This window comes from Schistosoma haematobium, chromosome ZW (assembly GCF_000699445.3).
Source record: "Schistosoma haematobium chromosome ZW, whole genome shotgun sequence".
In the NCBI taxonomy this organism is placed as follows: Eukaryota; Metazoa; Platyhelminthes; class Trematoda; order Strigeidida; family Schistosomatidae; genus Schistosoma; species Schistosoma haematobium.
In genome coordinates, this window is record NC_067195.1 from 83,122,947 (window position 1) to 83,133,315 (window position 10,369).

General features: G+C 41.5%; 1 protein-coding gene across 1 annotated transcript; it reads left to right on the forward strand.

The window, feature by feature from the left end:
- Nucleotides 1–373: 373 nt before the first annotated feature.
- On the forward strand, nucleotides 374–5,683 carry MS3_00004556 (uncharacterized protein). Its single transcript, XM_051212492.1, has one exon. It carries the CDS (start codon nucleotides 3,705–3,707, stop codon nucleotides 4,848–4,850), a length of 1,146 nt encoding a protein of 381 aa, XP_051072678.1. The 5' UTR covers nucleotides 374–3,704; the 3' UTR covers nucleotides 4,851–5,683.
- Nucleotides 5,684–10,369: the final 4,686 nt, after the last annotated feature.

A 10,369-nucleotide genomic window follows, 5' to 3' on the forward strand; every position in this document is an offset into this window, starting at 1 on the left:
TCATCATCATCATCATCATCATCATCATCATCATCATCATCATCATACACATATTTCTCTTTATTAATTAAAAGAGAAGATGAACTACACATTGTTTAGAATAACTTAAATTGATTTTCTATCGTCAGAACATTAACAACTCTTTACAACCTATCAAGATCAATATTTTATATAATCTATTTGTCATGTTTATAGAAGTAAGATTGATTAGAATTTTACTAGATAAATAGTTCAAGTGAACTTGTAGTGACTCACGTTTATCACGAGAACACGACTGGTTTAATAAAAACAATTATTATTATAACCAACTGTACCGGTGTGTGTTTTAATGTGCTTTTGTTTAACTGTGCTAATTATAGCCATTTTGTGCTTCCATTACCTTCCATCATTGTTCCACGGTTTTTGGTACTGTTCGCACGTACTCCTTTCTTCTGCTTTCGCTTGTACCATTCCTTGGCACGATCTCGGTATTCGTTCAATACCACGAGATCGCCAACGAAATAAATCTGGTTACGTTCGATCCTCGCCTTCTGATTTATCTGGCACGTGTTTCTTGGTAGCGGTGTTCACAGTTAATTTCAACTCGACGCCACGCTACAATTGGTGAGCCCAAAGTTTGGAACACGCCGCAACCTCGGGTCAAATCTTCCAAAGAAGTCAATTTGGTGAGTCTATTATTTATCTATCAACGTCTGTCGTATATTTTCATATTAATTTTTAATATATAATATACACGACATGACGGATAGCGAGAAGAATATTATTAATGTTATAAACTCAGACGTACAGGCCATTCATTTTCGACCTGTATCATTTATCCCCCACGACCCTGAGGTCTGGTTTGCTGCAATAGAGTCTCAGTTCGAGACTCGTCGTATCACGAGCCAAAGGCAAAAATACGCCTACGCTCTCGAATCGTTACCCGGGGACCATTTAGTAGCTGTTCGTGAGGTCGTCCTCAATTCTAACGTGCCTAATGTTTATGACCGCCTCAAGGAGGCAATTCTCCGACATTTCCTCCCATCGAGGGAGGAACGATTGAGGACCCTGTTAGCACGTCACCCCCTGGGTGATGCTAAACCAAGCCATCACCTCACGCGCCTGCAATCTCTTGCAGGACCAACAGCATCTGACTCGGAGATAGTTAAGGAATTATGGCTCGAGTCACTACCAGCCCATATCCAACCTACTGGACGGCACTGCTCGAGGACTCACCGCTTAACCAGGTAGCCCTCATAGCAGACAAAATTTTGGCGAGGACCAGTAATAGAGACACCTATGTAGTTGCTTCGACGGCACGTCCTAAAGTAGACATGGACGCCGGTCATTCCTCAGCTCATGGTGACAGGGCCGGGTGTATTCACACACGTCTTAGTTTTCGAGACCGTTGTAACGTACCCCAACCCTACGTCCCCCGAGCTCGCTCAAGTTCTCGCAAACCCGTCACCACTCGCCCAAAAAGGGCATCTTCCAGGCCACGCCGAAAGGCGGCTACGGAAGCGAGTGACAGTTGGTGCTGGTTCCATAGGTCCTTCGGGTCTGGCGCCCGCCGTTGTCGAGCACCATGCTCATACAAGGCGGGAAACGCCAGCGCCGGCGAGTAAAAGCGGCCGTACTCGCCGGCCCTTCTCCCCAGGTTGGTCGCCTATTCTATGTTCACGATTATCGCACAAACGCTAGGTTCCTAGTAGACACTGGGGCCCAAGTTTCTGTCGTACCACGAGGTAGCAGCAAGTCACAAGCCACAGTGCTTCGACTACGCGCTGCGAATGGCTCAGTCATTCCTACCTACGGTACACGACAACTCGCGGTCAACCTGGGCAACCGACGACGGTATCTGTGGACGTTCATCATTGCTGATGTTCCCACAGCCATACTAGGTATCGATTTTCTACAGCACTATGAATTGCTTGTCGATTCACGTAGGCTGCAGCTAATCGATACTTCGTCGAACAGCAAATTCATGGGCTGTAAAGCCCACATGAACGCGTACCGAATCCTCGGCACTTTTTACTCGCGTGACGATAAATTCCACGCTTTATTCGAGAAATTCCCCGTACTCACTAAACCACTCGAGGAGCTTCCATCGGTGACCAATCGTGTGGTACATCACATAGTCACCCGCGGACCGCCAGTCACGGCACGACCTCGCCGACTGGCACCGGACAAATTAGCTTTTGCTAAGCGTGAGTTTGACAATTTACTAGCTACTGGTATTATTCGTCCTTCTCACAGTCCATGGGCCTCTCCTCTACACATGGTGCGCAAAAAGATGGGGTTAGTTGGAGACCATGCGGCGACTACCGAGCTCTAAACGTAGTTACGCGCTTTGATAGCTACCCTATCCCCCACACACACGACATCACGGCATCGCTCAAGGGCACGACTATTTTTTCTAAGATCGATCTGGTACGAGCATATCATCAGATCCCAGTCGCTCTTGAAGATATCGAAAAGACCGCTATCACGACTCCTTTCGGTTTGTTTGAGTTCCTACGAATGCCATTTGGATTACGGAATGCTGCTCAAACTTTTCAAAGGTTTATCGATAGCATTGTACGAGACCTCGATTTTGTTCACGTCTATATTGATGACCTGCTAATCGCATCATCAAACGTAGATGAACATTATCAACATCTTACGCTATTATTCCAACGCCTTTCGGATAACGGAATAGTAGTTAACCCAGACAAATGCGAGTTAGGTAAACGAGAAATAATATTTCTGGGTCATGTTATCAAGCAAGAGGGTATTCTACCTTGTGAGGACAAAGTGCAAGCAATAAAGGAGTACAACGTGCCGTCCTCACTCAAGGAACTGAAGGCTTTTCTCGGTTTGGTTAACTTCTACCGTCGTTTCATCCCACACGCGGCAGAACGGTTACGACCACTAACCGACTTACTACGCGGCAACCCACGCAGATTGGAAATGAACGATTCTGCACGTACTGCATTCACTGAAATCAAAACGACTCTTGCGCAAGCCACTCTTCTCGCCCATCCCGATCCATCAGCCACGCTTAGTATAGCGGTTGATGCATCCGATGTTGCTATAGGAGCAGTCATGCAACAAAACATCTCCGGTAGTTGGCAACCTCTTGAGTTTTTCTCACGACGCTCTACTGCCACGGAGACGAGATATAGCGCTTTTGGTCGCGAGCTGCTAGCAGCCTACTGCGCCATCAAACATTTTCGGCACGCAGTAGAAGGACGTCGATTCATTTTATTCACCGACCATAAGCCCTTAACGTATGCTTTGCATACCAAGTCTGACCGCTACTCACCACGAGAGTGCAGACATTTGGACTATATCTCCCAGTTCACGACAGACCTTCGTCACATCCAAGGCAAGTCGAACTGTGTTGCCGATGCTCTATCACGAATCCAAATGAATGCAGTTACCCTGCCGGTGCTCGATCTTCCTGCTATGGCCGCTGCCCAAGCAAACGATCCCAGCTGTACAGAAGCACCACACTCTACGTCCCTTCAGTATCAGGAAGTACCTCTAGCCACGACTTCTGGCACCATTCTATGTGATACTTCTACCGGTCTTCCTCGACCCATCGTACCCTCTGCTTATCGCCGTCTCGTATTCGATGCCCTGCATGGATTATCTCACCCAGGTATCGCAGCTACATTACGCCTCATCGCTGCACGATACGTCTGGCCGGCCATGAATAAAGATGTTCGTATGTGGGCTAAGCAATGCTTACAATGTCAACGATCAAAAGTGCACAGGCACGTAGCCGCCCCCTCGGTACATTCGCTACGCCTGATGCTCGCTTCGATCATGTTCACTTAGACATTGTAGGACCACTGCCACCATCGCACGGGTATGATCACATACTCACGTGCATCGACCGCTTCACCAGATGGCCCAAAGCTATACCCATCACGTCTATCACGGCGGAGACAGTTGCTCACCGCTTCGTAGAACGATGGATAGCTCTATATGGTTGTCCCTCGACCGTCACGACTGACCGAGGACAACAATTTGAGTCCGCACTATTCTCCTCACTTACTCGGCTGTTTGGTACGGAACGAATACGCACTACCGCCTACCATCCAGCTTCAAACGGTTTAGTTGAAAGGTTTCACCGGCAACTTAAAAGTGCTCTTCGAGCCCACGAAAACGACGACTGGTACGAAACCTTACCGCTCGTTCTTTTAGGTATCAGAACGAGTTTAAAGGCAGATATCCAATGTTCCGCCGCTGAACTTGTATACGGCACGACATTGCGTCTGCCCGGGGAATTCTTCACACCACGGAGCAGACCTAATTTCGCTAAATCAGACTACGTCCAACGACTGTCTGCATTTATGCGAACGCTGTCTCCGGTGTCAACTCGAATACAACATCGACGGGTCGCTCCCCCTCGAGAGTTATCTACCTGTTCACATGTTTTTGTACGAGTAGATTCGGTACGCAAACCTTTGCAACAACCTTACGAAGGCCCTTTTCGCGTGATCGCTCGTCACGAAAAGACCTTCAAGGTTGATCGACACGGCCGCGTCGAGATCGTCAGCATTGATCGTCTCAAACCTGCACACGTCTATGACAGTGCCCTATCTGACAACCTGAGATTCAATGGTAGACCTATTAAACCTAGCGGGATCCTTAAATCTCCTTCAGGTCCCACGCTAGATACATCTGAGACCTCATTCTCACGTCCCGGTCAACAGCACGCGTCATCTGCACCGTCTACGGACGAGACGACAGTCTCACGTCCAGATCAGCAGACCACGCCGCCTCTGACCTCGGATGAGATTGCAGGCTCACGAGATACGAACGAGACTGCCGTCTCACGTTCCGGTCGCCGAGTACGGTTGCCCGTACGTTTCCGCGAATAGTCGCACAGTCAACAACCGATACGGTGTGGGATTATTCCTATACTACACGTACGCTACACTCTTCTTTTTTTGATTTTCTTTTTGTTTCCTGACCCCACGCCTTCGACCATCTCCGCTTGGTTCCGTCGACTTCAACCAACTTTGGCGAAAGCTGGCCTGATCACCCATGCTCTTGTCAACGCACTCAGTCGATATATTGGTTTCGAATGCTTGGCACACGCTTGGTCTCGAACTTGGTCGTTACGGTCGCTTCTGGTCTTTTGGCTCAACGTGGTTTCGTCCTACGTCTGCAGCGTTTCTGGTGCGCACCTCTACGAACGCCCTCTTCAGATTCTGGATACAAACCACTCTGGTGTAGCATGCCAATTCGAGCAATAAATACAACACATCGCTCCTGGTACTGTTCTCCGAAAACGACCTTCGTTGGCAACTCGACGATCAACGATCGCTTTCCTGTTCGCCAATTCTTCCGTCCTACAATCGCTCGTCAGCCGATCAGTCCCACGATTCAAACCACTATTTATCGAAAGTGTAAACCCTTTCTAGCTGGGGGCTCCTGTAGTGACTCACGTTTATCACGAGAACACGACTGGTTTAATAAAAACAATTATTATTATAACCAACTGTACCGGTGTGTGTTTTAATGTGCTTTTGTTTAACTGTGCTAATTATAGCCATTTTGTGCTTCCATTACCTTCCATCATTGTTCCACGGTTTTTGGTACTGTTCGCACGTACTCCTTTCTTCTGCTTTCGCTTGTACCATTCCTTGGCACGATCTCGGTATTCGTTCAATACCACGAGATCGCCAACGAAATAAATCTGGTTACGTTCGATCCTCGCCTTCTGATTTATCTGGCACGTGTTTCTTGGTAGCGGTGTTCACAGTTAATTTCAACTCGACGCCACGCTACAAACTAATCAATACTGAAACCAGATCAATATATAACTACTCTCTTGTTTTATGATTCAACCGCATATACCACAAAGACAACTAACAAAAAATGTGTTTATTCTACCGTTATATTAATTTTAATATGTAAACATACTAGTATGGTTGAGTACAATATTGTAAATACAAATGACTTTAAAAAAGTTCTAGAATACCGATTAGGGCAGACGAGAAAGACCACAGGGTCAAAATTAATTGATTACCTTATGAAGTAATCGAACAAAAGTTAACAACAGTTGTGAATTTCAACCACTTATAAATGAGATTTTGAACTAGAAATGAATGATTTAATGATATAACTAAATGACAGTGAAACAAACACATCGAATTAAGTTACTAAGTTAAAGAAAGTCTGAAAATTGTTTACATATTGAATGTATAATTCAGGTTTGAAGCGTTTGAAGCAAATAGCTTCATTCTAGTTGAATACCTTTAGAAATATATTTGTGGAATTTAAGATTGGTTATTTCTTTCTGGTCCACCTATATAACTTTCATGGTAAATTCATATAAATCTTGTATAAACAATTACTGATAATTGAGAAGGTTTTCTGGAGATTTTCAGTTGTTTAAGAGAATATGTTATTTTCTTCAAGATAATGTATGTGGTTAAGACATATGTCCTGGATAATCCTGTGTTTAACTGTCTGCAGATTGTCACTAAATTATCATTATCATTTTATTATTTATTTTATTTATTTGAACATATAGATATTGGTACGAAGGGGTACCACGTACATATGTGCCACACAAATCAATTGAGATTTGTGTGAGGGGTGTGGTACTGCCCACGCGCCCAAATCGAAGCAGGTGGTTTTCTTAGGGGGTCACATCCGAAGCCTTCGACCTAAAGGGCTGACCCACAAGGCAGTGGAGCAACGTAAGGAGATGCAGTCCCATGATAGCCGGTGACCAACGATTGGTTCATACGCCATTTGTTCCCCCACGATACTGGAGCCCATGTGCACCATTGGTTTGGAATCCGGGTTTTTCCAACTCCCCTGGGTGGACTCTCTCCCTACTCTCGGCCGTACCAGGGCAGCATCATTACCATCATCATTTCCTTTAAAGTCCAGATCAAGAATTCTTGATTTTTCTGTCAGTTGTGATTACCTTAAACATTTTTTTCAATTTATATCAATAAAATTTTCTGAATAGTCGTTGTTTTCTACATATTTTTCAAATGTTCATCGATTTTCCATATAGTTTATCAGAATACAAATCTCTTTTGTTCTGTAAAATAATGTTACAAATTGTAAGCAATAGATGAAAACATGATAAAATAAAAATGACTTCATTCTATTCTACTTAAATTATTATTATCAGAAGGGGTTTGTTAAGATTTTAGAAATTTCAAAGGTTGAAATCGTGAGTCAATTGAAACCAGACTACAATGGAAAACCTGGAAGCACTGGACGGCCGTTTTGTCCTAGTACGGGACTCCTGAGCAGTGCGCATCCACGATCCCACACCCCACGAGATTCGAACCCAGGACCTATCAGTCTCGCGCCAGGCGCTTAATCAGTAGACCAGTGAGCCGGTATCCAATGCTGTTAATGTCTAACTTCAACCAATCCACGAAGTTGCGCCACCGTTTTTAGGTTTTCCATGGTGGTCTAGCTTCAATTGACTCATGATTTCAATCTGTTAAATTATTATTGTTATTCTTTTTAGGTTAATTAACACTATTATGTAAAAATAAATCAAAATTGTAGAAGGTTGTCATTTTGAAAAAAAAGACGAAAGATCATTGGTTCATTAAAAATGAAAACATTTCAGCGAAGCAAACTTCCTTTACTATGATGTCACTTACCAAATCTTCCCAACCCTCCTCCTTTATCCGGGCTTGGGACCGGCGGTGGTCCTAGAGTGGCTTCAGCCGGAGTTAAAATTATCAGAGACAGTCAAGCTTATTCAGGTGGAAGTCAATAAAAATGAATTGGTGTTGCATAGCAGAGTCAAGATTATCAAAAGATTTTAAGTATTAAGTATAATAATTTATGAATGGAAGAATGTTATTGCAATGTAATCCAACTTCTTAAGTATTGAATAAAAAGTGTTGTATAATTTAGCAAAGTAATCAAAACTCATCAAGAGCTTACGTTATGCAATAGTTTTTGGAATTAGTACAAGGTATTAATCTATAACATAAAAAATAAAGATAACTGTCTACTTAATAAAGGAGTAAAGAAAGAGGAAGGTAGTAATTAGCAATCATAATTTGTAAAATTCAAAGACGTGCCGAGACTATGGGTGAATAAAGAATGTTATGTAACTTATGTACTCAGAGTTTCGTATTTGAAACATTGAATTACGATAGCCTGAGCTGTGCGAAAAATTCTTCATCTAAACCCTTTTTGAGCCAGTTCTTTTTGGTTTTTAGATGATTTTGAGTGGAGATTCACGTGGTGGGGTGTTATCTGAATTGACTACGTGTTCCGGAATTGAGCTGTTGTTTTGTTTGTATTGCCCTCTAGACAACTATTCACGGTAGTGCTCGAATATTCGTTTACCACATGCATTATTGTGGTTACTTTCCTAACTTTTGTACGCTTAATGTCAAATAATTCAATAAAGTCGTATTGTATGATTTTTACCTAAATCAGTGACATGAAATTAGTTAAATCTGATTCTGAATGTATTCCAAATGATTAATAACCCTATGTAAAATTCATCTAATCTTAATCTATAGGAAAGATCAGCTGATTGTCTTTTATTAGTCAAAAGTAAAACTCATGTAATTCTATACATAATATGTAGGACCACAATACACTGTGTATAATAAATCTCAATAGGTAAAGAACCAGAATATTTGTGATGTATCATTGAGTGATGGTTACTCAATTAATTAATTATAATTTATGAAGAGTAGAATATATTACAGAGATTATTGTGTCGAATGAAAACTTACAATTGGGATGATTATGTAAAATACACTACAAGCTAATTGTTTAATAAATAAATTAAAAAAGCGTACATAAACTATGTCCTTCAAAAACTGCTTTTGACCTCCATAATTCCCTTACATTCATTTTCCTAATGAGCTAAGTTTCTAGATTGATAATTACAAACATTTTAACGCCACACTGATCACTTCATGTGAAAATTCGTTAGACTAATTTAACGAACAAGAAAAAAAATCAATTGTTTATTAAGCTAATGTTTATATGAAATTTTCTTACTTTCTAGTAATAAAATTTCATTGATCATCTCACGATGTCCAATGCTAACAAGTGTTGGAGACAGTTGGAAGAAAGTTAGGGGTGGCCAACCCAAAATGTGGCATCAATTCTTGAAGTCACTAACTTCTGGTTTGAGCCATGTTGGCAGATGCAGACTACTTGGTTGGTGTCCACGTAACTATTGTAACCAATGGTTGGAAACTCTGTGTGACATGGCTCAGAATCGGTCACAATGATGTAGGTGTATACACTCTTTGTCTTCCCTTAAACCATGAGATTGAAATTACTTTATACCTTTCTTTCTATCAACTAATTCTTTCTTCCTGTACTATATCCTTATATGCAATCTTTCTTTTATATATCACCACCATTGAATTAAGTACCTTTATGAATTTGGTGTTCATCTTGTTGTGCTAATTGAAGTATGGCAACTTGGACCGATGCATATATGTGCCTGGTCCTACGTTGTAGCTGACTGGCTGACCGACTGATCTTCAATATGATTCGGAATCAGCTATTTATTACTTCATATTTAATTAATAATCATCATAATTTGGTTCAGCATTTCGTACAATAGTATTAAATAGATGAAATAATGTGATATCATATTACCTTTACTGAAACAACTAAAAATGTAACCATACAATATAATTATGGGAGTACTTTACTCGTTATATTGGACAATAATGAATTTTGAGTACAACAATGACATTTCTAAATATATTTTATGAATAAACTTATTTATTGAAGTGATTCTTTAAAAAAATTTGTTTAATTTTAAAAGACATTTTCATCACAAAGCATTATTGTCTAAAGAACTATTGAGAATTATAGAGTAATGGATAACTATTTTGACCGACTTTGAAACCCTTCAACTATCCATTTGTTATAACTTGTGACCGCCGATTAGAGGGCAGTGAATTATCGGTCGGCCCAAGGATGCGTAAAACACGTGCGAGCAGCCTAGAGTCCTGATTAGCCCTGCTCCCTGCCTAGCCCAGCCATTTAAGTTCAGAACACAAGTCTTAGCCTCTGCAATATGAATCATTATATTTCAAACATACTGAGTTTATAAACCAATCAAACAGACCACAACGTACCAATAAAATAGAAACTAACATTTGTACAAAATCTGGCCAAATGTGGCTGTGAATGAGGGAGGCAGTGACTAATAAACAGGGAATAAGTTAAGAACGGAAAATCGTATAATAACAGTTTATAGGTTAAAATAAGAAAGACATGAATATGAATAGTTTAGTTAATTGACAATTATACGATAAAAATATACGCACAGTATCGGTCCATCAATAGATCCCAAAAGTTACTATTCATTATTCTTATCGGGACATAACACCGTACTCATAATCACATATTACAGTTGGACACG

Coding starts and splice junctions, on each gene's coding strand:
- MS3_00004556 (XM_051212492.1), top strand. CDS start 3,705: ATGCTTACAATGTCAACGATCAAAAGTGCACAGGCACGTAGCCGCCCC.